The sequence below is a fragment of the Bombus flavifrons genome, chromosome 8 (genome assembly GCF_040668555.2).
Source record: "Bombus flavifrons isolate JBK064 chromosome 8, iyBomFlav1_principal, whole genome shotgun sequence".
NCBI lineage: Eukaryota > Metazoa > Arthropoda > Insecta > Hymenoptera > Apidae > Bombus > Bombus flavifrons.
In genome coordinates this window covers 2,373,852-2,401,551 of record NC_138449.1, presented here as the reverse complement: position 1 = coordinate 2,401,551, position 27,700 = coordinate 2,373,852, and the positions used below count along the sequence as shown (strand labels likewise).

General features: G+C 34.4%; 4 protein-coding genes across 21 annotated transcripts in view; all 4 read right to left on the bottom strand.

The window, feature by feature from the left end:
- The window catches only part of Dgk (diacyl glycerol kinase 1), a 153,292-nt gene extending 150,704 nt beyond the window's left edge, over positions 1-2,588 (bottom strand). The window contains exon 1 of the mRNA XM_069119309.1: positions 1,601-2,588. The gene's annotated coding sequence lies outside the window, so the exon portion shown is untranslated. The remainder of the gene's footprint in view (positions 1-1,600) is intronic.
- Positions 2,589-5,577: 2,989 nt separating this feature from the next.
- Start1 (Steroidogenic acute regulatory protein-like) lies at positions 5,578-9,912 on the bottom strand. Its single transcript, XM_069118350.1, has 12 exons — positions 9,782-9,912; positions 9,420-9,715; positions 7,564-7,841; positions 7,368-7,448; positions 7,176-7,253; positions 7,025-7,078; positions 6,817-6,949; positions 6,512-6,729; positions 6,276-6,428; positions 6,093-6,197; positions 5,846-6,021; positions 5,578-5,771 (listed from the first exon to the last, which is right to left on the bottom strand). The coding sequence occupies exons 3-12, from the start codon at positions 7,804-7,806 to the stop codon at positions 5,585-5,587; spliced, it is 1,428 nt and encodes a 475-aa protein (XP_068974451.1). The 5' UTR covers positions 7,807-7,841; positions 9,420-9,715; positions 9,782-9,912; the 3' UTR covers positions 5,578-5,584.
- Positions 9,913-9,993: 81 nt separating this feature from the next.
- On the bottom strand, positions 9,994-12,690 carry LOC138182463 (NAD kinase 2, mitochondrial). Its single transcript, XM_069118349.1, has 6 exons — positions 12,530-12,690; positions 11,765-12,062; positions 11,337-11,660; positions 11,169-11,250; positions 10,830-11,094; positions 9,994-10,755 (listed from the first exon to the last, which is right to left on the bottom strand). Exons 1-6 carry the CDS (start codon positions 12,564-12,566, stop codon positions 10,523-10,525), a joined length of 1,239 nt encoding a protein of 412 aa, XP_068974450.1. The 5' UTR covers positions 12,567-12,690; the 3' UTR covers positions 9,994-10,522.
- Positions 12,691-13,406: 716 nt separating this feature from the next.
- LOC138182894 (bromodomain adjacent to zinc finger domain protein 2B) overlaps positions 13,407-27,700 on the bottom strand; it is a 31,176-nt gene continuing 16,882 nt past the window's right edge. For 8 of the 18 annotated variants that reach the window (XM_069119244.1, XM_069119238.1, XM_069119242.1 and 5 more), the window contains 16 exons: positions 26,656-26,721; positions 26,025-26,069; positions 24,942-24,995; positions 23,730-23,928; positions 23,539-23,658; positions 22,386-22,959; positions 21,739-21,958; positions 20,904-21,645; positions 20,563-20,823; positions 19,966-20,464; positions 19,498-19,843; positions 18,491-18,612; positions 18,274-18,415; positions 18,035-18,165; positions 16,953-17,237; positions 13,407-16,754 (listed from right to left, as the gene is read on the bottom strand). In XM_069119244.1, the coding sequence (XP_068975345.1) occupies positions 16,577-16,754; positions 16,953-17,237; positions 18,035-18,165; positions 18,274-18,415; positions 18,491-18,612; positions 19,498-19,843; positions 19,966-20,464; positions 20,563-20,823; positions 20,904-21,645; positions 21,739-21,958; positions 22,386-22,959; positions 23,539-23,658; positions 23,730-23,928; positions 24,942-24,995; positions 26,025-26,069; positions 26,656-26,721 (3,984 nt within the window). In that variant the 3' untranslated portion in view covers positions 13,407-16,576. The remainder of the gene's footprint in view (positions 16,755-16,952; positions 17,238-18,034; positions 18,166-18,273; positions 18,416-18,490; positions 18,613-19,497; positions 19,844-19,965; positions 20,465-20,562; positions 20,824-20,903; positions 21,646-21,738; positions 21,959-22,385; positions 22,960-23,538; positions 23,659-23,729; positions 23,929-24,941; positions 24,996-26,024; positions 26,070-26,655; positions 26,722-27,700) is intronic. The other 10 variants (XM_069119245.1, XM_069119246.1, XM_069119250.1 and 7 more) reach the window with 7 other exon arrangements.

Sequence of the window (27,700 nt, the reverse complement as noted above, 5' to 3'; positions counted from 1 at the left end):
AAAACCCCCGACGATGCAACACGATAGTTCGTTTACACATGTACCAACCATACGAATATGTATCTACGTTCCTCAAAAAACCTTTCTCCGTGCGAGAGAGAACTGTTGACATAACAAAACGGTCGTAATTTTGTAGAATCGTTTGCAATATAACTTTTTATTACTACAAGACATTTCTAAATTATATTTATATTATATATTAGTGGAAGATTAAGATATAGAATAATTAATTCTTAACAGATGTGTAATAAATACAGCAGTAATTAAATTTATTGTGGATGGAATTTCAGCCGATGTTCTTTGAATTCATAATATTACGAATTACGTTCCCGAAAAAGACAAATAAATTAATTATAATTTAATTTAATTATACTTGTCTGATTTTGATTTCTGAAATAAAAAAAAAACGTGATTTTCTTTGATGGAAGCTTCGAAAGATTAAAGTTATTTCAACTGCTGTCTGTTTCAGTATGCTACTCTGGAACGTATTTAGAGAGATTTAGGGAGAAAATAGTAAAAATAAAAAAGAAGCGTTTAAAAGATTAAAGTTGAAACGATAAAACAACAATATTTGTAACATTCGAAAATCGAAAACGCTCGTAGTGCAACGTCAAAAGTTCTTCTGGAGTCTGAAGGAAAAGGCGGTAGGAACTAGTTCGAAACAAAGTTACCTCGAAACGGAAGTGCACATATAGTGAAAAAAGGAGCGAGAGGTAGATGGGAGACGAGGACGTTACTTTTCAAAGGATAATGCATTCGAAACCGCAGAATTCTACATTTCGCGAGAAAACGGGAACATCGTGCATACACGACTTCCTAAACGTATACACAGAGATATCTAATATGTATATTTGCCTGACTCGGAAGGTCGAAGGTCAATAGGATCGCGCCCAAAGGATCAGGAATAGACATCGAATGTGCGACCTCGATATGTCCCGTATTTGAAAAACGAATTAGTCAAAACAGAAGTTAAGACTTATTAAACGTTTCTTTCAATTCGGATGACAATCTCGAATTACGCGTCAAATTTAATATTACAACTATTTACCATGCTGATCAAAATGATCAGTTAATAATATTTCATAAAAGTCATAAATTTATAACGAAATTTGCATTTCTAGAGAATTTCTATAAAGAATTACGCAATTTTGTATGCACCTTTAATTTTAATCACTTTGGTACAAGTTTTACCTATACTTCAATCGACCATAGGTTTAGTGCAAGAATCATTGATGCTCGAAAATGTTCGTTTGTCAAACGTGTCTTGGAATTCTTATCGATCAGATTCAACGTTCTACTAAATCTTACTCGTGATCTCCTAGAATCACATTTTTCTACGCACGACTATTACGCTTTAGAAACAATCGACACTTACACGCTTACAGACGACTAAACTACGTTTATTTCAGAATCAGTCGCATAAAGTTGCGCTTTCGTCGATTCAAATCACTACGATCTTATAAAGCGAACGACTGTAACCGGTAAATGGTAATTTTCTTTCAGTTACAAGATATAAGGTTTGCATGAATAACTAAGTGACGTTTTTAAAATTGAAACACGTTCGAAGAAGAAAAAGCGATAACAATTATTTTGCACTCACCATTTCTGCATCATCCTGTCATAGACGCTTCGAAGCGTCCTTTACGTTTCCGGCATCGTCCTGAACCGGCGTCACTCCGTTTAGATGCAAGTTCCTGTTGTTGTCCTCGTAGAATTGAACAGAAAGAATGTTCTTGTCACGATAAATCGTTGACAATCGTTTTAAATACGTGAATACGTGATAATGAAACACGACGCCCCAATACTACGAACGAACACAAAACATGACAAGCACACGCGTAAGGCGCGAGACCGACTGACTGACTTTCTCGATTTCGGTTGTGGCTCCTGCATCAGCGCCACCTGTTTTACACACACCATACGCGCGCACACATACACACACACACACACACACGTGACCGACCCACCGATTATATAGTAATACTTCGCTAACCGGTCGCGGGTTGGGACCTTATCTGGTCAGTTACCAAGGACGGTATACTTCTAAGAAATCTGGAGTATCTCTCATTTTCATTAAGCGCGAATGCAATACGGGCACCTAAGGCTACGGTTACAGTGGATGTGTTCTAGCAAATTGTCATACTGACGAATGAAACATCTGGAAACCGATATACGTATACATACATTCATAGATTGCGGATTCTTATGCATTTATTGCAGGAAATTTGAAAGTGTAAAATTGTATAGAATGTACATAGTATGAAAAGATATACATGTATAATATTCAAAGTATAGTGCTTTCTATAATACTTAGCGGATAAAACAATTTTTTATCGAATCTATACTTTTTTAATTATACCCTTAAAAATATAAATTTACGTAAAAACTTGCACTCTACTCGTAATAATTTATACACATATTTGATTGCTTTAATAATTCAATTCGTCAAAACACGCATGTAATCATAGCCTGACATATTTATTTCACATAGGCAACATTAAAGCGTCGCTTCATAAAATCAGTTCCCATGACTGGTGGGGATAACGATAGCCAGTTATCGAGACATAGTTCGGCCACTTAACGTGACGCTACTCTACATCTTCGCTCGCATTAATGTGTGCGCACTGTAATAACTTTTCTTGTTTTCTTACGGATAACTTTTCTTACGGGTTATGTCTCAGGACAACAACAAAGTTTCGTTTACGAATTATTCATATGAGATCTCGGATCTTCGGTAAGTGTGATTTACCACGTTATACTGCAATTTATATGTATCGTTGCTCCGCGAACTTGACTAAAGAGGGAACACTATTCAACTTTCGAACTTCAAGAGGGATAAAACTTTACGAGAGTATTAAAGATAACTTTTTCGGATAACGATAGATTTTGGTAAGCTGTAACACGAGATAACAGAATCTTATCTTTACATTCACTAGATACAGAATTTAAGCGTGACGGATATGGGATAAACACTTTCGTGGTGTAGTGCGAATGCATACGTAGAGGGCATTGTTATTTTTGGAACGTTTGGAACTCAGGTATTTGAAAAGGGTGAGTTGATAACAAATAAACAAGTTAAGCAATACAATTATAACATCAACTGCATAATTCCGTGGAAATACCATGTCTTGCAATATCGACTGGCATGATACGCAGAAGTTACCATGAATACGTGCCACGAATTATACGATAAATTGCCATCACGACTTTATACTATAGATCAGAATTTTAGTTGGGACTAAATGATAATCAGCCAAAAATATAATTTAAAAGATTTTCTACATAAAACGTGACTGAAACAAGCTCTGGAAAAATTAAATGAATTATATGAAATTCTTTAGCGAAAGAAAGTTGCTACATTTTATTACTTCGGTACAATTAACGTCAATTCACATAGGCAATTTTCCTTATTTAGGCCAGTTTTATAAAATCAGATCAAACTTGACATCCAATTTAATCGTTATTTGTCTGCAAACGTAATTCAGACTTACAAACTTAGATATCGAACACACAACTAACTTCATTTGAATTAACTACAAGAATAAAAATGTGACTAGCGGAACATGGACTGTTATGTATATACATACAAATATATGCGATTAAAAGTAACTATACAATAATCACGTTTATAGATTGTACAATCATGTATTTGCAATAACATCTAAGATAAAAAATAAACTTTATTAGAAGTGGAAAAAGTATTTCTTAACATTAAATGCTATATTTTCATTGATATGATCTCCATTAGCGTCATGAATAAGTAGATGTACCATAACTTTCTTCAAGGTTCCACTGTTTTAAAATGTACAGTTTACTACGTTAATATATATATAGATTATATATATATATTTTTTAAATTATATAATATATTTTACATTATTAAATAAAAATATATATGTACATATATAATATAACATAATGTAATAATAAAATAAAATAAAAAATATATAATATTTTAAATTATTTAATATATTATATATTGTTATATATATTATTACATATTACTAAATATATATATTTATATGATATAATGTAATAATAAAATAAAAAATATATAATAATATATATACATTATATAATATGAATATATATATGTTATATTATATATGTATATATATACATACACACACACACATACGTACTATATTATAAGCGCGTTCTCTGTGTATTTTTCATTCATAATTTATCAAATGCATTCTTTTACAATCTGCATATATCTAGTGAATAAAATGAATTTTGTAAATAATAAAGAATACCACCTATGGAATCATAGAAATAGAGAAATATACGAAGAATAAAATATACGAGAAACGGCCATTAAAAATGAATCATGCTATTGTATATTTTTTAAAAAATTATAATGATATGAAAATAGTTTAAAAGATTTTGTTAAACATTCCATTACGTTGTTCATGTCAAATTACTTATATAACTATTTGTTCTTTAACTACTCCCTGATATTTTGTTGCCTTTTTTGTACATGCAATGAAGATAAACATAGTCAACCACATTCATGCATGAATCATGATTAAACGTGTATTGTAAATACAATTAATTGTAGTGGAATATATAGGCAAATAAGAATTTGTGTAAAGCACTATATATCTGTATATGTTCGTATATTTACACTGCAATTTAACAAAAGTTTCAAGATTTAAAGTAATTAACTAAATGAATATTTCGAAATAATATTCTTATAACAAAAGTGACTTTACCTGGACATAATTTGCATTCTTAATTCAACATAGTCAAATAAAAATTAAAAATGCAAAGTAGAATTATCAAGACGAATAAAGCAGAAAATTAAATGTCATAAATATTGTCAATATTTTAGACGATTTATAAATAAAAAGATTAGATTTTGTTATGATAATGTCGCTTTTCAATAATTTATAAACAAGTAATATAATAGTTAAGTCATAATATATTGAAAAGTAATTACAAAACATGGTGCCTGCCCAAGACGCATGTTTAACTTCTCTATTAATTTAAGATACAGGGTGTTGCCAAACTGGTGGTATAAGCTGAAAGGAAGTGAATGTACATAAAAAAATAAGTCGAAAATGTAAAGTGACATTTTTTCGACTTCGATTTTCTCAAAAACGAAACGTAATTTTTTTATTTTATATTATCTGTTTGTTCTATATCTTTTTCGCGCAGAATCACCTTCTTTCCTCTTATACCACTACTTCGATAACATCCTGTATAAATGTATCGAAAATAAGACATCAATCATTTTTTTAAACATATTTCATCTATAAAAAGCATCTCTTCGCTTTAATTTCCGATTAGGAAATACGAAATATGGAAAAAAGTCATTTACCGTCCTTTTGTCAGTCTGTCAATTCCACAAAACAAACATTCATAGACTCCTACATTTTTCATTTAGTTTGTACTAATGCACATGGAAAACATTGTAGGAAAATCATATTTGACTTGATTAACAATTACGTTACTCTCGGAACGTTAAAAATGCTATAAAAAAACGAAATTCCTTCAATCACAAGAATCCAGAGGATGATTATGAAAGACCGTGGTTTTCTGATCGAATATCGAAACCTACAATGTACTAAACGGTTGATCCTTACGTATCATCCATGTATTTCCTTACATAAGACATGAAATCTACCAATGCAGTAGACATTGATTTATCTACAACTTTTTGTGGAAGCCAGCCTTTCAAATTCGTATTAATTATCCATGTAAATCGACATTTACTCTCGTCGTTAGGTAATTGCTCTGCTGCACAACAGCTTAGCTTGTTCTCGGCTCTTTAACAAAACGTTAACACAAATAATTAGTTTTTGATATAGCATAATCTTAAAGATATATCTTGCAATCTTACCTGACGACGTTACTGCGATTTGGTAATGACGTAAAAGGCACTGACATTCCACTATTTATGTAATAGTTACCGTACTGCACACGATGTCTTAAAATAACGAAATCACGAGCGCCAATAATGCCTCCTCCTTGGGCACTTGTGGCTTGATAAACAATATCTGTATTTTCATCAATGTCCTGATTGAGAAATCATAATTTATCACTTTAATAAATATGTAAAAAATAAGACATAATAAAAAAAATGTTACCTGTAACTTTTTCGACTCTGTAACGAGTCTATTCCATGACGGTGTTAATTCAACTTCGTCGAATAATCTGTTCACGAGTATACCAGCTGGAGCTTCAATAGTTCCCTTAAAAAATCATATGAAATCAATTTCACAATAAAAAATCTTCAATATATATAAACTTAATATCCCATTTAAACTTACTACTATCTTTAATGTTTTGCCTTCCTTAGGACGGTTTATATAAAAGATAATATCACCATTTGACATTATATTTTGAATTTGCCAATCTTTAGATTGCAATAAATCGTGGCAAGTTTGCACTAATATATTTGCTCTTCGTTTATAGTCCTGTATCTATAAATATTAAAGAATCGTTTAAAAAAGACTATTAAACGTACTAATATCTTGCTAGGATTTATTATACAATTTTTGCTCACCATCTCTGTCGTGAGTTTTGGTAGAGGCTTAGGTGGAAATACTTCAGTTGCTTTTGATAAGCCCCGAGTATTACCTGGTGTTCTAAAACTTTCATCCTCGTTGTCAGAATGAGCTGGTGAATCCATAGGTGTAAAAAATGTACCAGGTTCGCTGGTATATTGACGTGATTCCGAAACAACTCCTCGAAGGAGCGGTTCTCTTTCATTATCCGCAAAATCTAAAATCAGTTCGAAGATTCTGTTTACTACTAATACACAATATCCATCTTAATGTTCAATAATGAAAATAATTATAAATATCGTACTTCTAAACCAATTTCTGGCTTGTGTTTCCTGAGGTAACACACGAATATCAAAGAACCAAGCCTCCACCCAAGGCAATACAAAAGATGTAAGGATAAGAAGAACCTGAAATACTGGTTGATTGCATATCGACCACTAAAAATGAAAGTGATAAAATAATATGTCTGCTATTATAAATATTTAATGCATAAAAAAAGACTTGGCACTTACATCAAAAAGAAACACTTTAGCAATTAAGAAAGCACACGTCGTGGCAGTTGTCAACTGTAACAAATCACATAGCGTTTCTTTTATACAATATCGTATATTACTATTTTACGATTAATCGCATTCTAATCGTTTACAAAATTACGATACTTACAGCTACGATAATACAATGATCCAAATGGAGCAGAGCATAGAAGAGCAACAACACGGTAAACCTGCAAATCGCTGCCATCTGAGAAGATGAAATCCTTAGAATCTCTGTTTTCGACGAAGTGAATGTCATTTTGGACATTGTTCTTCGTTCTTTTTCGAGTAGTTATCGCCATATAATTACCATGGTACTTACCACTATGTCGAAGAGCGAGGTTTTTATGTGATAATGGACTACTTGATTCATGAAGGCGGACTCCAAACTCTCACCGGCAATCTAAATATACATTTCGGGTAAGTTGATAATATTTCATGTATGATTAAACGAACATAAATGAAAAAGTTATTTTTTCTCCAATTGCGAATTAGTTGCGGCAACATGTGCAATTTACCATTGTACAAATGAGCCACATGAGGAATGTAAGCAGGAGGTCGAAGGTGACGAAGAGGCAAAAGAAGCGTCTGACGTTGGACATCCTCCCGTTATGCATGGCACCCGCGATAAGATCCTCGCTAAGGATGATATCCGGAGTTCGCGTTACATTTTGTTGAGTGTACAAACTCCTGTGGGAGTTTACAGATTCACTCAGCAAGGTTTCTGCGGCCGCTCTAATTTGCCTCTCGTCCTCTGCCATTCTCTACCGTATCTTTTGATATGCGCAACAGTAACCTGAAGAATAAAATTTCCAACAAGGGTTAATACTCTTTAATTACGATTAACGTTTCAAGAATAATATATCGAATCGATACTATACCTACTGGAAATACATACCGATTATTTGAGACTAATACTAGGAATTCTGCCATTATATGATATAACATGTTTACACGTTATATTTACATTCGTTATTTTGTGTATTTGTGCATTGTTAGACTATCGGTTTATTTAAATTATCGAATGAAAAAAAGATTGTTTATACATATATTGATATTGGAAACATGTATTAGTACATGACTCAGAACACTTTAAATCTATTGTACTATTATGAGTAACTGGCTCTTATTGTTTTTGTTTGTTTTTTTAAATGCGCTTCGATATGCATTGTGATTCCGGGAATACGCAATAATGCAATTTCTTTTATAAGATATCAAGTGATCGAATTGACATTCTTAAGAGATAAAAATTATACTACCCTATAAAATAAAAGTTAGTAAGTGCTAATAATCATGGCAATTTTTGTTTCAACTTCGCTTACATCTACAAGAAGCAAGTTCAGAATTATGTAGTTGAAAATTATATTTATAATCATTGATTTTCCTACAAGGACGTGATCATCGTGCACAAAGGCATCATCTAGTTCAATTATCACGAACATTATTTTTCTATTTTTATGTACTCGTGTACATGTACATAATTTCGATAGCAAAGAATTATTTATTTATTTAGATCGAAGTATTTACATTTATTGGGCTCATTAATGCAAACAAATAAATATATATTCGCATTAATCGATATCGAATTATATACATGTGTTGTTCAATTACATACATTTTAGTGAAGTCATTTTTTGGTTCATAAGCGATCACATAAAAGGAGTCTACACTTTACATGTTTTTTTACAATGATCGAAATACAAAATAAATGAGAAATGTACGAATGAATTGGACTCATAAAAATTACATTTTCACATTAAAATACTGAAAACAGATCTGCTAATAACTTTACTCTTATCCACTATCTTACAGAAATTTGTTCGATACTTATCACGATAACGATTTTATTTATCTTTAAATATTTGTTTGAGCATGTGTTTAAAATTTTTTTGTTACATCTGATGAATCATGTTTTTATACCTTTTTCTTCCAGAAATAGCTTCATTTTTTAACAAAATACACAAGTAAATTTTAAGGTCCGAAAGTACATATACGAAATGCAACAGCTGATGCGGTCGATGGCCTTACCAATGCTAAGAAAACATTTCCTCAAAATATATATAGAATCATGTTTATTGTGTAAATCGTACAGTCTCCTCCAATACTGTTTCCGTAATCATGAATAAAATGCTAATAACAAAGGATCTCTCTCGGTATATTCAGCTGAATTGACGTTAACGAAACATTTTAACCTCAAACTTTATGAAGAAGCGTTCAGACTAACAGTTTGAAGATAATTAACTTCTTTTCCCAGATTTTTTAATATAATACTATTTGTAAAATTTTGGCTTGTATACCTCCATAAATAAAGAATGTAAAAACTATATTGCCTTCATTAGAATAAAAAAGAATCATGAATGAATGACTTGTTTACCGTTTAGGTCTTATAGGTCCTCATAAATCCAATCGCATCGGTGAAGAATTAAGCGTTAACATATCCCACTCGCGTATCATTCCGAAGGAAAGAATTTCCAACGAAATGTTTAATTTTAAACAGCACCACTAATATTTCGAGTTTCGTTGTACAGAGATAAATATTTGCAAATCTAGCAATTTATCTACATGAGTTGCACATAAATTTTTTACTATATGGACAACGGTGGCGCCATGTGATGGTGATGAACATAGTGACATCTTTCGATGTTTTTATACGAGAAGAAGTTAATTTATCTGCGTATAGAAAATAATATTTACTGAATATATTTTAATATTTTTGTATTTTTAATTATTACTAACATAGATGAGGTAACATGGGCAGCACAGAATAAAGCTAAAAGACTGTGTATTCTGTTGTTTCACATCTCGGGGGATTCTAGCATCATTTCCAACATTACCGACACAATGTGAAATAAGATTAGAACACCGACGACATGCAATATTTTTTCGTGTCCCACGTTTTGAAGATTTTTCTACTTAATACTTTAATATTTAAAAGCATTAAACAAAGGCTCTTTTAATTTTTCGTTCTAAATTAGACAATGTATTTTTGTATAAAAAGGGCGCACACGATGGGCTTAGTCTAGATGCACATGAACATTATAAAAGATAATTATACAAACTGAGCAAATAAACAATTGATTAGAACTTTTACGTATAAACAATATTTTTGTTCCTTTATTCTTAAGAAATACAATTTGATAAAAATTCACTGATATTACATTTACATAAACATTACTTATATTGATTTTATTACTGCTATTCATTGGAATATGGTTTACATTAACTTATACATGTACATAATTATATTGCAGAATGCAAAGCGTTATAAAATTATAGTAGTCTTTGAGAAATTGTACATATATATAAAATCAAATGCGGTTTATAAAATTCCAAAACATTCTGAGATACGAAAGTACAAATTTCACATACTGTAAAATCCTTGTTAATCTTCAATACATCAAAACTGTTGATATTTAAACTATTTCCCACCTTCTTAAATTAAGTCAAAACTAGATTTTTATTCAAAATAAATACTTATCAATCTGGAAGGGTTAGTGCTCGTAAAGAATCTTCAGGATAAGTCTCCAATACTGCAGTAGTTCCAAAATTGAATGGTACTGCTATGCCACCATCAAGGACTAAACCAGCATCGTAACATTGTGATATTACTGTCAGCTTTTTACAAAATCCACGAGGTTGCAGACACTTTGGTGTAGGCCACATGCTATTTACCATCATATCTCTTACAGAATAACACAATTTTAATTCCTCTAAAATACAAATATTATATTGTATATACATATTTTATTATAACTATTTTTACTTAATACAATATTATACTTACCCGCATGAAAAGGTAAACCAGCATTGAAAGTAGAAGAGATTTTTTCAATCTCTTCATTGTCAATTGTTTGTTTTTTATCTAAAAGGCTCAGTATTTCTTTTACTACTTGTGGACTAACAGTATTTATAGATCTATACCAAGATGTTGATCCTGTTCCTGTGCTAACACACAAGCCAGAACTTCTTACCAAATGATATTTCTCTTCATTATTTAAATTTATTAGTAAATTACTTATTCTAGCAGAGAGTATTTCTGCTATAAATACCTAGATGTTTAAAAGATGTTAAATTTAAATCCATAATTATTAAAAAACACATGATTTATTTGCGTGTAACTTACTTCATTTAATGCCAACCAAGGCAAACGTCTTTTTTTCGGTAACTTATTTGATATTTCTTGCTTCAGATCTTGTGTGTAAAATCTGTAACAGTAAAACATTTTTGTAATGTATGATGTCTTCAAATTTGTTATATAAAAAGTGATTCTCTCTCTCTCTCAATTTATTACTTTTCTTCACCTACAACGCGACCTTTTTCGTGCGTGTGGAAAGGAGGGTCCCAAATATTATCTCCCTTTATCGTCGTACGAATTCTTCGTCTCATTACTACGTTGTAATGACCTGCTTTTAGCATTTCGAAAATTTCAGGTATCCTTGTCGTATATTTCGGAGATAACATAAGATACCCTTCCGATCTTTCCGGGAATGAATTAATACCAATTATTGGTTTCTTGTCATCGAATATCATATTTGACGCCAACAGAAACGTCCCATCGCCACCAATCGGAAGAATTAAATCAGCCCAAATAAAATTTGATCTGTCTAGATTTTCCCTTATAGAATATACATAAGCATAACAATCAAGATAAACACAGCGCTAGTTTAATAAATATTTAACTCAACAAAGATTCACAGAATAAGAATTATGTATTTTTACCTATTTATTATTTTATATTCTATATTCAGTTTTTTCAAGACTTCAATCACTTGATTTTTTACATGTTTGGTTGCCATATGACTAGCTATCATTGTATCATAATCAGAACCCCTTTCCAATAATTTAAACTTTAATTGTTCGTCACTCAAGTTTGGTTCTCGTATTTTTTCAAAATGATATCGCGACAATTTTGCCACAATGAGCACTCGTTTCGGTACAAAGTTCGATTCATTTCGGAGGAATAACCTAAGATTATTGGAAGCATTGTACTTATGCGGTTGTAAAAATTGTACAGCTCCTAGAAAAATATAAAGTGTAAATTAAGTTATCGATTGATTTTCTAAAAACTCCAAAATAATAAATAATGAGGAATAACAACTGTATACATTTGTCATAGCAGTGTAACAAATGTATTTAAACAACCATTAAATGTTTCATTTTGATGTTTATAAGAAATATCAAATTATATAACATTTACGTACATATTTTTTTATTGTTATGGCTTTATTTATTAGCTTCATGTGTAGAAAGTACATATTCACAGTACTATTACATTTTAATGTCTCCATTATTATTAATAAGACCATTGATTGACGGATGATTAATATCCAATTAATCTTGTGTTTGAAATCGTTCAAAATAAAATATATACTAAAGTTATTATTAGAATTTGTTTTTTGTTTTGCGAATTTTCATTGGAGCTTGTTGACATTACGTATCGTCACCAATGGAATTAAACGCTACTGATAATGATAATTGACTTACTGGCAGATCTTTTTCGAAGATGGTTGAGAGTCGTCATCGCATACTGCTTAAAAAATTGATATACGAAATGCGAACAAATAATACAAAACAAAGAAATATTAAGCAGGTTAAATCGTTTCTAACCTCTCTACTGGCACGAACGGTAAATACTACACCTGCAATGACATATATATATATGTGTGGGTTAGTATACATATATATATATATGGCAGTACGACAGGCATAAATTTTCAGAGCTAGTACGGCGACCGCGGGAAATACGAATGCGTATAATTTTTCTTTTCATTGATAAAATAATAGTTTATTAAATTTAGTGATTAATTAAAAGAAAAGCTACTAAGCGTGAAAGTTAAAATTGCGTAGTTAACACGTTGTTGGCCGCGTAAATTTTAAATATCCTGCCTATAGCGCCGAAGCGCTATCACTAATTTTAAAATAATATATACCATAATATCATAATGTCCATATAATCTGAACATATCCCAGTGAAAGCAAATTAGTTAAGTATTTTAGGTTGCATTTAGAGTATTTTAGAATATTATTATTTAGAATATTGAAAGTATCAGAAATTTTACGATTATGACTCTTTTAAATTTAAATATATACTTGAACTGAGCTCTATGTGCCATGTGCCATTGATAAGTTTACGCCATAGTATTTAACATGTTAAAGATGTACTAAAGAAAGTGTTTTAAAGAAAATGTGTCGAAAGAAATGTATTAAAAAAAATTGTAAATGCTTCGATGTCTATTCATATTGATATAAAAAAGTCATTGACAAATTACGAAGTAACAAGAGATAACATAAAAGAACGTTTCGATTTCTAAACTCAAGCATTTTGAAATAATTGAGAAAAAAAGATTTCACTGTACAGATACACGCTTCGCTTACACTTTATTAATTCATTTGCAATACATTAATTAAGTCTGTTTAAATAGCATCGAGGCTACCTACTGTATGCCTTCGTTTATACTATAGACAATCATCTAGCTTAAACACACACTCTGGCTTCCAATAATCTCTTTTTCTCGCTCTCTCACTCTCACTCATTCCTTTTCTTTCGTTCTCTCTTCGTGTTCTCCTTTCTCATTTGCGCAGTTTTTAATTTCTCTTTAATCTGTTCCATTATCGATATCGTTTATCGTTATTGTTATTACCATTGTCGTTATCATTATACCATATAATATATCATAAGATCGACATTAAAAACTAAAATTCGTATAAAAAGCGTCGTTATTCATACTAACAATGTAACTGTACTATTTAAATAATAATTGAATCTTAAAAAATTATTTGTTCTTGTTGTTATTGGTGGTGTATCTGAATGTATGAGATGTCTAATGCATCGACTATAATACGAGGGTGCAAGGCGTGCATAAAGTGATGTACACACATGTTTCACGCATACGTTTACGTCGACTTGCATTCTAAGAACGTTTGGTAAGATCGCGAAATGCCCCGACAATGCGCTCACGTATCAAAATATATAACGTTGTATATTTTATATTATTTATCATTGTGAAAACCAACGATCGTCCTAAAGAAAAAAAAATACCGAGACGTACATATATATTGATTTGCGGAAATAAAAGAATTAGTACGAAAATGATATAATCATTTAATATAATCGTAATGACTGCAAATGAAATTAAAAAGTGATAATAAAAAGACGCGCGTTTTTACTCGTTACGATCTTACTGTTACCGATCGTTCTTAGACTATGTCAGGACGACAATACATCCATTTTGCGTATTCAGCCGCACCCTGCATATTTCGTTAATCGTCATTCACGTTGTAGTCGTTTTCACGCGGCATTTTATAATCTAGCTAATACTTTTACATACTACGAATGTTTAGCACATATCACTACGGCCGAACCACTTCTCTCTCTCTCTCTCTCGCTCGCTCTCTTTCTTTCTCTATTCTCTTTTTAACCGTTGTTATTACATAATTATCCGCTATTACGAGCAATAATGTACATCAATTACATAAAAAACAAGATATCATTAATGTTCTTGTGTTAATCGTTTTATCGTCGTGCGATGGTCACATTTGCGAAGGTACCGCGGCTTATCTAATGAATCCAAGACTTACTACCGACACCATCATTCATACGTAGCATGTTCTTACATCGCCCTGTCGCACGATATCCGTTTCGAAACGTGTTTGGGTTGTTTCATCGTCCCGGGTACACTGCGTGTGAGATATTACATTATTGTAATCCTATCGAGAAATCGATTATCGCTTAAAAAACTCGCGTTATTATTACGAACAATCAAACTCGAGGTCCTGTCGGAACTCGACGCGGATAAAATTCAACGACGCTTACATTTCACAGTGTAACGCTACGCACCATGTAGGATAAAACTGCTTTAATTTGTTAAAAAAAAAAAAAAAAAAAAGAACGTGAACATGATAGTCCATTGCCTTGCTTTAAAATTTATAACTTTTTTCTTTCTTTGTTAAAAGCGACTGCCATTCAACGCATACAGTTGTACTGTGTTCACTCTAAGGTAAATGGAATTTTTAATTCATATTGCTTTCATATATGATATTTGAATCCGAATGATATCAGTTGAGTTACTGTAGCACTAGTTTTAGACATACTAAATCAGATTTATTAAAACGTACTTAATCAACAAAAACCATTCACTTTCAGACTTTAACAGACTACATTTTCGAACGTTCATATATTTTATTTTATCCTATGTCTTATAGGTTTAATTCTCCCTTGCAAATTACTTATCAAGTTTCGCTTGGCATAGGTAAAGAGATTTACATTTCTTTTTATAAAAATTCACGTCGAGTTATTAAGATATTCTGTTTGTGTGCAATCATTCAATCAAATAAGCCTCATTTCCGTTCACCCATGATTCAAACATAAATAAATAAAGTAAAAAGCGAATTAATAAAAAGAAAGGGACAAAGAATCCGTGGAATGGCATTAACTCCGTCCTTAATTGGAAGATTGACTTCGTCATTCTGTTGTATATCTTACTGTACAGCAAATGTTACCCTTATCGTGCTGACGTTTTCGTGGGCAGAAGTGTTACGTGTATGTGTGTTGCATGTTCGTGTGACGTGACTATCTATATAGTATACATATACACTATATTCATATTTATACATTTATATTTATATTTATATATATTTATATATATTTATATATACCTCTTCTTTTCACATTCATTACTTTGCAAAATATTTCTTTTGCCGATACATCGGCACTAAGCCCGTATAATACAATTGCAAATTACATTCTTGTTTGCTTAGGCAAAAATTTACTCGTTTTATTCAGTAAGTACAGTGACCATCTGCATTGTGTTTCATTTCTACTCGGGGAGCAGGGAGTTTGGAGGCTTCGAACGAGTAGATTCGTTCCCATACATGGGTGTTTTTAGTCGCGCCGATCTTAAGAAGCTCCGAATCACAAAATGTAATCTATATCGTAAAGTCTCTATCACGGCTTCCGGCCATGATAAGTTTTATAACTTCTCTCATGATCCTACTAACAATCCTTATGTTGTTCGTTAAACGTGACTTGAGTTTCGTTCAGCAGAGGCATCTCGACGAATATATATATATATATAATTCTTGCAACATCGCGGTTTTTTTTCTTTAGTTCGCCATTGATGCTACAGAGAGGGGAAGTACGAGCCGTTAAAGACGTTCGTCACCATTAGATTAGTTTCGAGTATTAAGGTATGTGTGTACTTAGAAGGAGAGAAGCAGCCACGCGAGCGTCGATTACGGGTGAGTAACGAGTACATAAGATGAGGAGAGGCGAATGTGTAACACGTACGTAACGCGACGCATACGAAGATGTACCCGTATTCGTGGACTTCCTATTACTGTTTTTTGTTTTCTCTCTATTAGTATTAAAGTTGTTCGGTCAGCCGCTAGAACGAGGCCGACGGAGCACAGAGAAAACAGGACTCGCCGTTAGTCTCTTGGACGATTCCTAATGATACTCTATGTCGAGGGATCTATCCTCTAGTAGTAGAAGTGGGCAAAACTGTTGCAGGTGTTGCGAGAGCGAACCGAGCCTCAGCTATGCGTTTGTGGGTGTGGAGGTGGTGCGCCAGTAATCTCGGTCCAACGCATTTCGAAGAAACTGCGCATCCCGTGTCCAGCCTTCCCCACGGGACTGTCATCCTCGTTGAATACCTCGCAGTTGATGAACATCTGTCTGACATCGGCGCAAAACTCATCGCGAGACTTGTACCTGTATCGAGAAGCACTCTTTGGAACATATTCGGCAATTTTCCAATTTGTTCGGATTGAAGCTGACGATCACGTTAGAGCTTTTTTCTAGAGATCTTAGGTGAACTGTTTACTTTTTTTTTATGTTTAGGGAAAGAGGCATTTCTAAATAGAGAGTACGTTCAATTAACTAGTAGTCGTTGGTACGCGTGTAACTTACACGGAGTCCTGCAATTTCTTCTTGATCGTACTGAGATCCATGGGTGTTTTAATAATTTTCTTGTAGGTAGGAAACTGTTTGGTGTTCACCGGCAAGAGGAACGGCCAGGCCTCGTCCTGTTGCTCCAACTGTTCGAGTAGCACCTTACAAGGAGCCAACTCTCGTTGCTGTTTCTTCGTGAGCGTCCTATTGTTTCCCTCCTTCCGTGGCGAAGCAGTTGGGGTTGCCGGTTCCGATGAACTGACGTCCTCTACGTGTGTGTTCGATGCCGTTGACGGCGTTGGACTGCGACGCAAAACAACAGAAATTATTTGCACGTTTATCTTTCTCGTTTGCAGGAGGTTTTTCCGTCATAAAAGCTTCTGGACGAATGCATTAAGACTCGAGCGTGTTTTTTCTGCTTGAGACGGGTACGTTGTTCTCGATGGAACATTTCGTCTTTCTGACTCTTTGTCTTTCGTTTATATTTGGTCTCCCTTTTTCTCTCTCGCCGTTTTTTTGCCCTTCTATGGTTTATTATTATTATTATTATTATTATTATTATTATTATTATTATTATACATTTTCGAGTAATCATAGAACCTGAAGGCAGCACTACCGTTACGACGAATTTTCTAAGAAAATACCCATCCCATACTTGATGATCGTAACACGCTGTACAAAGTACAGGGTGTCCCCCGACGAGAAGGGACCTGACGCTATGGTATATTCACAGGGTATCGATGATTGCTTTTTAGTTAGTAGAAGAACAACATTAACTACGATTAACCTATCGTGGAACACCCTGTATGGAGTAAATACTTCTTTACAACAATAACTTTCGACGAGTATGTACGATACGAGTCGAAGATATAAGTCGGTATAATCGCATGAGAACAGTGTATACTTTCTATGTTCGTTCGTTTTAAAGCGGTTTTTTTGTTTCATATTCGAGCGGAAATTGTTTGTTTATCGTATACGTTCGCTGAACAATGTTATAATTATTGAGTCATGGTTTCGTAGCTGTTTTCCCTACTGTATACTTCGTATGAAACGTTGTTAAATCAGCGAGTTGACAATGTTTGGTTTTTTAACGTAATCACCTAGCTGGTGGATGATCAGAACTTTCACTTTCTCTGGTGCCTGCCCCTTTGGTATGACTCCTTCGACTACTATTTCTCTTCTTTGGTTGTTTACTGTGGCAATTAGAACAATACCATTTACCCCTTGGCATCTGAAAATATCAAGTATACACGTGAATCAAGCAGATAAAGATATTTTATTCAAGGAAAGCCTCAATACATTCTATGGTTTGTAAACAATAGATAAAATAATTTCTTACTTTTGGCATAACAGGATTGTGGCAGTCAGTGTGATAAGCCCGTGGACAGAGTTCACATAGCACTAAATTTTTACCAACCCTCTTTCCACATACCAAACAGTTTCGTTCCCCTGTAGCTTTGTTCATGCATTCGTGACAATACCTAAGGTATTTACAATCGTTTAATTACAAAACGAGTTTTTACTATTTCTTGTACGTTTAAGATACAATTTCTTACCAGTCACCATCAGGAATGTTTTCCATTTTTGGACGGAAACAATAAGTATGATAGCCGCGGTCACAACCATCACACAGTAATAATTTGTCTTCGTTATCTCCGCTATGACAGAACTGACAATTCTGTAACAGAAAAAGAAAATTTTCCAATTTAAAATGTTAAAACACATTGTTCGGGGTAAATTAGTTTTAATGTTTCAGCGTTTTGTTATTCAAGCATTTAAAGCTAAACCCCGTGGATGCAATAAATGTTAATAAGCAAAGAATACAATAAATAAGTGGGATAAATCAACATTCAGGAATGTTTAATTAACGAAATGAGAGTAAAGCATTTTAATTCCGTTCGCGTCGTGCATATCGTCATTGTTATAATTTATTATGTGATTAAGATTGAGTATAAATGGCGAGTAGGGATAAAAGAATAATAGATATATTTCGATGCTTAGATTATGCATATAGTATAAAGTCGTTATAACTAAACATCGAAGCTACTCTACAAAAGGAAAAATATGAAGCAATAAAGGAAAAAATGAGTAGATGATAAGCGGCATATTTTCTTGCATGCTACCGTTACGTTAGACTCTAACCACCATTAAACTAGTTAACGTATTATTCATTTTTCAAATTATAGCAATTTAAAGTAACTCAGTTTGTAAGTTTGTAAGAATTGATAAAATATCAAACTATTTCAAATAACAATGATGAAAGCATATCAAATAATTTAATTTTTCTATATTTGATTTTTCGCTAATTTACAACTATGGCTGCCGCATTATTCGCACTTATAAAAATTACCATTAATTCGTATTAAACTTCCTTACAATATCGTATGTAAGTATGTATATTATTGGAAAACACCACGGTAAGAGCATTTCGTTTGACTGAACGTTTACCAATCATCATCGAAAGCGATAATGTTCTCTGTGGTTCACTGTGCAAGGAAGGACGAAAGAGTCACGCAGGAAGTAAAAAGGATACTTTGGTTAGTAAGTTAGTGCGAATACCCACAGAGGCCTGAGAAGTAGTCAATAGCTGATTGTATTGAGTGGTAGCTTTGAGTGAGACGCAGCGGTTTCGTAGCTTGACGCAGACCGAGTTTCTAGCTGGTGTTAGACTCACAGCCTTCATGATGCTCTTGTCCCAAGCGATGCTGGCCTCCAACATATAAAGCGCCATGGCGAGCTGAGCGGACGTGTGTGCTCGAGCCGTTGCTTCTCGCCAGTTGTTCAGCCCTCTTGGAGTTGTTTCTTCTTGAGGTATCGGGGTCTGATTGCTCTGATCCGAATTATTCGAATTTGCGTTAGCAGCGGCCGCTTGTTCTGCTTTTAAGGCCGCTAGATTTGGATCTCCAGTACTATAATTTAAAATGAAATATTTAAATTTGAAATACAGACAGAAAAACATTTAAATTTTAGAATAATATTGAATTAAGATAACTAGGATATGTAAGGCCTAAATACTAGTAGATAGTCTTACCAAACGCCTAACGGTGGTTTTAAGTATCTCCTTTCAATAGCTGCTTCCAGGGATAGTAACCTTTGTCGAGCTTGTTCAACCGCGCTAATTTTCTCCATTTCGTTCAGCTTCTCAATTTCCTCTGCCTCTTCGGTTCCTGCTCGTGGAGGTAACTTCCAGCCTTTGATCTGCATGCTGGCATTTGCAACTTTATCTTCTAGAGCCTCGACTTGTTCCAAGAGCTGCGCATCTACCCGTAATGCGACTTGTTCACTCCAGTCAGCCGGGTTGTCTGGTTTTGGAATCGGTGTGTCGGGTTCGTCTGGTGTCGCTTGAAGTTCGGTAGCAGTCAGGTTACCAGGGTCCACGTTGATCTTGCCCGTAACAGCTAGGAAAGATTCCATGGTCGCCCACGTTGTACGTTTCAGTTCCTTCTCGCGAACACCGCGAGAATGAAGGTGCTCCAATAGTTCTTGAAACGTGTCTACGTCCGTTATTCTCCACCAACCATATCTCAAATCTAAATATGAACGAAGAGAGACGTTAGTCTTAAGAATTTATCTTAAACATAACTTTTAGTTATGTCTTTTAGCTAGAGTTCTAGCATATGTTACTTACCTTTTGGTACTGGTTTGGCTTCTCCAGGGGGTGGTAAACCATGCACTTTCAAATACTCAAGTTGCGCTGCTTCGTCTTGAGTCAAAATCAAAGGAGCTGGACTGTCGCACCTGTCATAATTTGGACTAGCCGGCGGAGGGAACACTGGTATTCTCAGTTCGGTTGGTTCGGCTATTCCAAATATTTGCTTGGTACTTGGTCCTGGAGTATCGCAAGTGTCGCGAGGTAAAATCGAGAACCAATTGGATTCGTTGCTATTATCTGGAATTATTAGCGTAAAGCACATTAATAAAACGTCTTTAATAATACTTTACATCAACAGTAAATGGAGACAATCTTACTAGATATAAAGGTGCCGTTTAATTCTTTTCCATTATGAAGATTGTTAACATGGTTGAACTTATCACCGTTTGGAATTGTTTCGACGATTTTATCTTCCATTATCTTCACCGCTGGTTTCATGTCTTCATCTGCTTCGTCGTTCTCCTTCTTCGTCTCTTCTTTGATATCGACATCCATACTAACTATCTCTGTTTCTTGTTTAATCTCTTCAGACGTGACGTTGGTCTTCGCATCGGTCATCGAATTATCCAAATCATTCTTTTTCTCTTCCTTCATGTTCGCCAAATTCTCGCAGTTTTGCATAGGTTCTTTCTTGCAATTAACATCTTCACTTTCGGATTTCGTTTTGTCCGCCAAAGGCTTGACGTCGGCCTCTTGCTCGCTCGAATTGAATTTCTTCTCCTTCTTTACGTCGTTAGGAGCTTCGTTCTCGCGATTCTCGACTTTGGTGTCCTCCTGCTTCGTTTCTGATTTTTCCTCCATCGACACGTTTTTGTACTTTTCGTCTAGTTCAGCCTGCAACTCTAGGATTTCTGGTTCAGCGCTTTCCATAGCTTCGACGAAGATGCCACCAGCGCATGCCAGCTCCCAGTATCTTCTCCAGTATCTGTCTTGTCCAAATATATGTGCTCGTAGCTGTTTCGAGAAGCTGTTCAATTTCTGCAATTGTTCTTCTGACTGTTTCAACAGTTTATCCAATTTTTTACCCAGTTCTTCGCCGGACAGATTTTTGTCCTCCTCCTAAGTTACGCACAAGAGAATTAAACCATCTTTCAGAATAGAGCAATCAACTGTATTTTATTAAATTGTAATTTATTCAACTATATAATTTACCTCCTCGGGCTGAGTTCCTTCGCTCTCATTCTCGGACATGTCTTCAACCTCGTCTTCGTGATGAATTTCATCAGGAGTGGGTGTCGTTCCCACTGCTGTCGACGTCGTGTTACCTTCTTCGTCAACCTCTTTCTTCTCGATCGTAATAGTATCTCCAGTTTTGTTAACGATTACGCCAACTGCTTCCATTCGAACCTTTCGACTATGCAACTGCCTCAATCTACAAAAAAAAATGGAAAAGAATCAATCATTATCACAAAGATATGCAGTATCTGGACACTTTCTTACCTTTAACCAAATGTATTTTAATTATAAGATTACCGATAAATCAAATTGCAATGATTTTATTCATCATAATCACTATTGATATATAGTAGTATCATTGTTGTAGTAATATCATTGATCTGATAAAATGTTTTCCACTAGGTAATGTAAATTTATAGTCTAACGATTCCATGGAAAGTTAATAAGTGTTGCTTCTAACTAACAATTTATCATTAATTTATATACGTTGGAAAAAATTCAAAGCAAAGTTAGTACAAGGCGACCAAATTATTTGAATATTTAAGATAGTATAAATTACATAAAAGTATAGTAACGCCAAGTGGTAGTATATATCAAAGTATTACCATAAAAAAAATACTTACTTCCTAATTTTTGTATCCAATACAAATCTCTCTTTCCTCAATTGAGCCACCGTCTCCAAGCTACCCTCGATCTGTCGGATCACAGCCTTGTTCTGCAATAGTTCGTTGCAGAGAAACGCGAGCATCTGCGCCTTATGCGTGGGATTCAAGGCCAGGAACGGTTTGTCCCTCAGCCTCTCGGACATCTTCCATGTTTCGTTGTTGTGCAAGTGTTCGTAGAATTGGGCGTTCTTGCCTGAACAGGTCGAGGCATAGTCACCGCCATTCTGATGATGATCTGCGAATTTTTTGTCACGCTCTCGTTCCAGACATACTCCTGTCAAAGCCTTCACTTCTCCTGTCGCGTTCGCGTATAAGTAGATTCGTAAGACTTCGCTGATGTTAGCGTGCGTTATATCAGCTTGACGTAAGCTTTGACCAAGACCGGTTGTATGCCTTGCTGGTTGAGGGATTCCTGGATCCTCGATCGCGCATACTAACAGATGTGTCATCACGGAAAGGAGTTCTTCCTCAGCTTCCTCGTCGTTTAGCAGCGCAAGTTGAAGGCTTTTTAGGCTTGGGAGCGATTCCATATCTGAATGAGTGAAGATTATATGATGAATAAATTTTAATAGAATTATGTGCGATTAATACTCACGAATAAAAGGTTGCCAACGATTTCGATCAGTAACGCTTCAATGATTAATCTACTTCTAACTTTAGAATTGTCTAAAATCTTTTCCGACGCACAATTCAAAGAGATCATTGATAATAAGAAAAAAATTGATTCACTCTCCTATTCTAATGCTCCAAAAGTAGAATAGAATGATTTATATGCATGGAAATTTTAAAAGATGTGGGAGTCATGTCTTTGGTCGATCTAATATTACAACTAACGAAGATTAAAGTATAAAACTTGTAACCAAAGAAATCGAAGCGAAAGATACATAAAAAGATATGTAATACCAGAGAAATGTTATCTACATATTTTGTCAGGAAATTGTGAATCAGTCGTTTGATCAGCCTGAAAGTTCTAGTGTCAAGAACAAATTGTTCAGTATCCTAGTGAAGAAGGAACCAACGTAACGGAAGTTTACGTGGTAAATCAATAATCTGTTTCAGAGAAATTATTCCAAATCAAAGATCACCATAACCAATGAACAATTAAACCCACCGAAGCCTAAAGTCTCGCCGAAATTATGCAGAAATTCGAACACCATCACGATGTCTGCGAACGCCTGACCGGACAGCTTGAGACCAGGTAGTCGTTTCAATTCTGGCAGTGGTCTGTGATCTGAAAACAGAGAAATACCTTGTGTCACAGAAGCTCTATAATTGAGGAACAAAAGCTTGGCAGAGACGTACCCGTTAGCTCCATGTCCTCGACAGGCTTTCTGATCTGTTCGATCAGTTCCATCTCAACCTTCCTCTGTTCAGCTCGTTTCTCCTTCGTCGCTATTCTCTCGGCTCTCGCCTCTAACCGTTTCTTCTCTCTTTCCTCCATTTTTCGTCGATTTTCCAACGCTCGAACCAACGTCATGTGCTGTCTCCTTCGTTCTCTCTCCTAAAGTATTCAAGGAAAGGAATTTAACGAAGGAAAGGCATAAAATAGAACAGAGAGCGTCCCATGCAGAGAAAATTGTTCTTAAAAGATCTCGTTAGCAGCACAACTTTGACACGCACGGACTACGACAAACTCTATGACCGTTTCCAAAGATACTGGTTTCAGAGAAAGCTACAAACTCGATAGTGGCAATTCGACTTTTGGTTTTGTTCAAAAATAACGTGCACAAAACTCTTCTTTTACCCAACCACACTGTTCGATATTTCGTCTACTATTTTTCGAATGATCACTGCGCTTTGATGTCCACACAGCGTTCTATTTAGTATGATATTTCTTTTCCATTTCTCTACATATTTTATTCGTTATTTTGTTATTATTACGTGAGATGCAAGCATCTGAATTTTATATCGATATGAACGAAGCGAGAAAGAAGCGTCTTAGGATGCAAAATGACTGATATCACTGAGACGGGGTATAAACATCGTTACCGAGGGACTGGTTAGTGAACGTGGATCTCTCGAAAAGCATTAGTGTCGTTCGCGTGGCGAAATTATTTTTCAAATGCGATTTCAATCATCGATAACTCGTGGCAGATCTACGATTCTCGACGAGAATAATCTGGGAGTGCAGATTAATTTCAACTAGTGATGCACAAGTGAACCTGATAACTTTGAACTCGTCAGCCGGTCTACCTTTCCGCTACTCAGCTACTAGCGAGCTATCGATTCAATCTTACCATAATACAACTATATAATTTGCCATAATTAAGCTTGATAAAATGATAACAAAGCGATAATTCAATTTAAATTCGCAGTAAGACTATCCGCAAATTTGACAAATTATTGGCTTATGAAAAAGTATCGTATGTGGATTAGGATTTAATCGATCGACCGTGGTTTATTCTTTATTTCCTCCTTTCTTCATGTAGACAGTGACGAGTTTAAAGTTGATGAAAATTCGATTCGTTCCGTTTTAAGGAAGTCATCTTAAACTAGATTGGGTATGAGACATACCAGCTCGACGGTGTAGAGCATCTCGCGCTGCTTGGTGAGCTCCTGCATGTACATCTGCGGCACAAAACATATCCACAGTCCACCAGTGCTCAAACTAACTTTACGCGCTCAAAACTAACAGTACATCTTGGTTTCTTTGACGCGTCTTATAATCACGTTGCAAAATTAAATCTTTCATGAGAAATAAATTTTCAACTGCCTTTTTAAGAATTTCTTTTTTAAATCATATAAAAAAGACTGTTTGACATCTGTGTTCATCATAGTGACCATAGTTCGCGATTATTGTATTTAGATCAACGTCGATCAAGGACATTTTGAAATATAGATTTTATTTTTGGAAAAAAACGTAGTTTGAATCGTAATTACGTTACGTTCAAGTGGATCGTCTAATTCCATATTTTAGCTACGCCAAGACCAAATTCACGCCTGTGTCGCAAACGAACGGAAACGAAAACTCAAGGCAACCATAGAGATGCGGCAGTGTGCCGCGAAATCTACGTTCAAGAAACCACAGAGACGAAATTACAATGCTACATCAGAAAACTAAAAAAAGCAAACACATATGTAACAGAACAGTGTGACGTAGCGTGTGTCTGTGGAAATGACGAAACAACGGAAAACTGCGTCTCCTCACCGTCGTGTAGCTTTGCTTTCGTATGAAAATCAAAGTCAAATGAAATAATTTTTAAATAAATAAATGAAGAATTTAGAAAAAAAAAAATACAATATAAAAAAATTGAAAGAGATGTAAAGATTTCAGTGAAAAACGAAATCTATAAAAGTAACAATTAATGAATGCTTAATTGAAATAAAAAAAGAAAAAGAAATAAAAATATGATAAAAGTGAAAAATGAACAGATAATATAATTGAATATTTAATTGCTTAGCAGATTAGTAAATGGAGAGACGAATGGACGTAAGCTGATTGTATAGGTCAAAAATATATAAAAAACAGAAGCTAATATCTCTACGAAAGAAATAAAAATACACACACACACACACACACACACCATCTATTCTACAGCAATGAGACGATACGCGAGAATGATGTTTGAAAATGATAGAAAATCTGCTTGCACTCACCTGTTCTTTCAGCATAACCGCCTGCTGCCGCTTCAGTTCTCGTTCCTGGGAAATCACAAGAGAATTCTCGTAGTCATTTTTCTCTCGTTCGTTAATTATCGTTCTTCTAAAAAGCAACTAACGAAGCTGCCGAGACACAAGTATTTTCGCACGGGACAAAATAACGAAATGATAGGAAGGAAGAAAAAGAAAGATAAAATGAGGGAAAAACGGAGAAGACTCAAAACGTGTGATCGTTCAACGAGCAAGAAGGAAATTCCTATGACCAAATTGTTAATGACAAACAACATCCCGCTTGGAGAACAACTTTCCGTGCCAATGAAACGCCAATTTCGTTCCACGAATTAATAATAACAGGCTTTTGAAATTTTTTCAAATTTTTTGAAATACGCTGAAATAGAGGATAATTTTATAAAATTCGTAATCGAGTCTACAGCGGAAAGCAAGAGTCGAGTAACAAGTTGGAATTTAATTTATCGTTAAATAAAGCGTAGCTCGAATAAAGTTAGGCAATTTCAGGGTCGGGGTTTTTTTTTCATTTTAATAAATTGCAGACACGGGATAAAATACGGAGTGGGACGTTACGGTTTAGAGAAATCAGGCTAACGTGTAACAACGATTTTAGGATTACCTGTTGCTTCCGTTGTTGCTCTTCCAGTCGTATCTTCTCCACCTCTTCCTGCCGTTTTTTCCGAGCCTGCGCACATGCCATATACACACGTCACTCGCATCCATCATTATTTTTTGGAGGGTCAAACTTATACAATCATTTCTGCTTAATTTGATTTCTTATTTTTCTCGACCTTCGCGGGGGAGTTTTACCGTTTTAAATTCACAGATCGTCTATTTTTCCTTTGTCTTTTTTTCGATTTGTCACGGGGGGAATTTCCGTAGATTCTATTTTTTTTTCTTTTCTTTTCACCAACAATCACGCGATATTATCTATACTATTATCTATGCTAATATCTATACTAATCGAAGGATCTTATTGGATGTTTATTTTATAAAAAAAAAAAAAAAAAGAACAACAAAAAGAAGAATTATATAGGAAGTTCTGTCACATAGATCTTATTTTTCTGTTGAAATATTTTCATCGTATTTTGTTTTTCGATCGTTTCTCTTCTTAGATACCGTGTGCACCGCGTGTACCTCTATGAAATTTTCTTCTCTGCAAAGTCTAAAATTTCTATGTTGAAAATCTGCAGAAGCCCGGAGATTCTCATTGAAAATTGTTCTTTCGCGAGGTCTGCTGATCTTTTTTGGTGGAAAATTCGATCTCTTCGTGCTATTCGTAACTCAAACGCTACTACAGTGTACAAGCGAACTCGACTACGTTAGCAGAGTCTGTGACAGGGAGATAAGCGTCTAATCTAGCGTGTCTAAATTCTAATTTCTCCAATCGAGGCTCGATATCGTCATTTTGGTCGGTTTCAGTATCCGCTGATAAAAAATTGTTCTCGAGACGTAAACCTTCTCGATTTTATCAAAATCATGGTAATTCGGTGAATCCGTTTTTCTTGATGAATGAATAAACGTACAAATCGATAAGAATATGCCAATGAGCGGAGAATAGTAATCCAAATATAGGTAGTTACAAAGAAAATGTAAGACTTGGCTCGATATAAATGCCAAAGTTAATTCTTTCCACGTTATATCGAGTTTTGTATTCGTTACAT

Excerpts from the sequence above, each read along its gene's own strand:
- Start1 (XM_069118350.1), bottom strand. The coding sequence starts at position 7,806 with ATGGCAGAGGACGAGAGGCAAATTAGAGCGGCCGCAGAAACCTTGCTG. Across the intron at positions 6,022-6,092 it reads CAGAGTCGAAAAAGTTACAG|GACATTGATGAAAATACAGA; the intron begins GTAACATTTTTT and ends TTTCTCAATCAG. Across the intron at positions 5,772-5,845 it reads AATCGCAGTAACGTCGTCAG|AGCCGAGAACAAGCTAAGCT; the intron begins GTAAGATTGCAA and ends GTTTTGTTAAAG.
- LOC138182463 (XM_069118349.1), bottom strand. The coding sequence starts at position 12,566 with ATGACGACTCTCAACCATCTTCGAAAAAGATCTGCCA. Across the intron at positions 11,251-11,336 it reads CGCGTTGTAGGTGAAGAAAA|ATTTTACACACAAGATCTGA; the intron begins GTAATAAATTGA and ends TTACTGTTACAG. Across the intron at positions 11,095-11,168 it reads CTTGGTTGGCATTAAATGAA|GTATTTATAGCAGAAATACT; the intron begins GTAAGTTACACG and ends TTAAACATCTAG.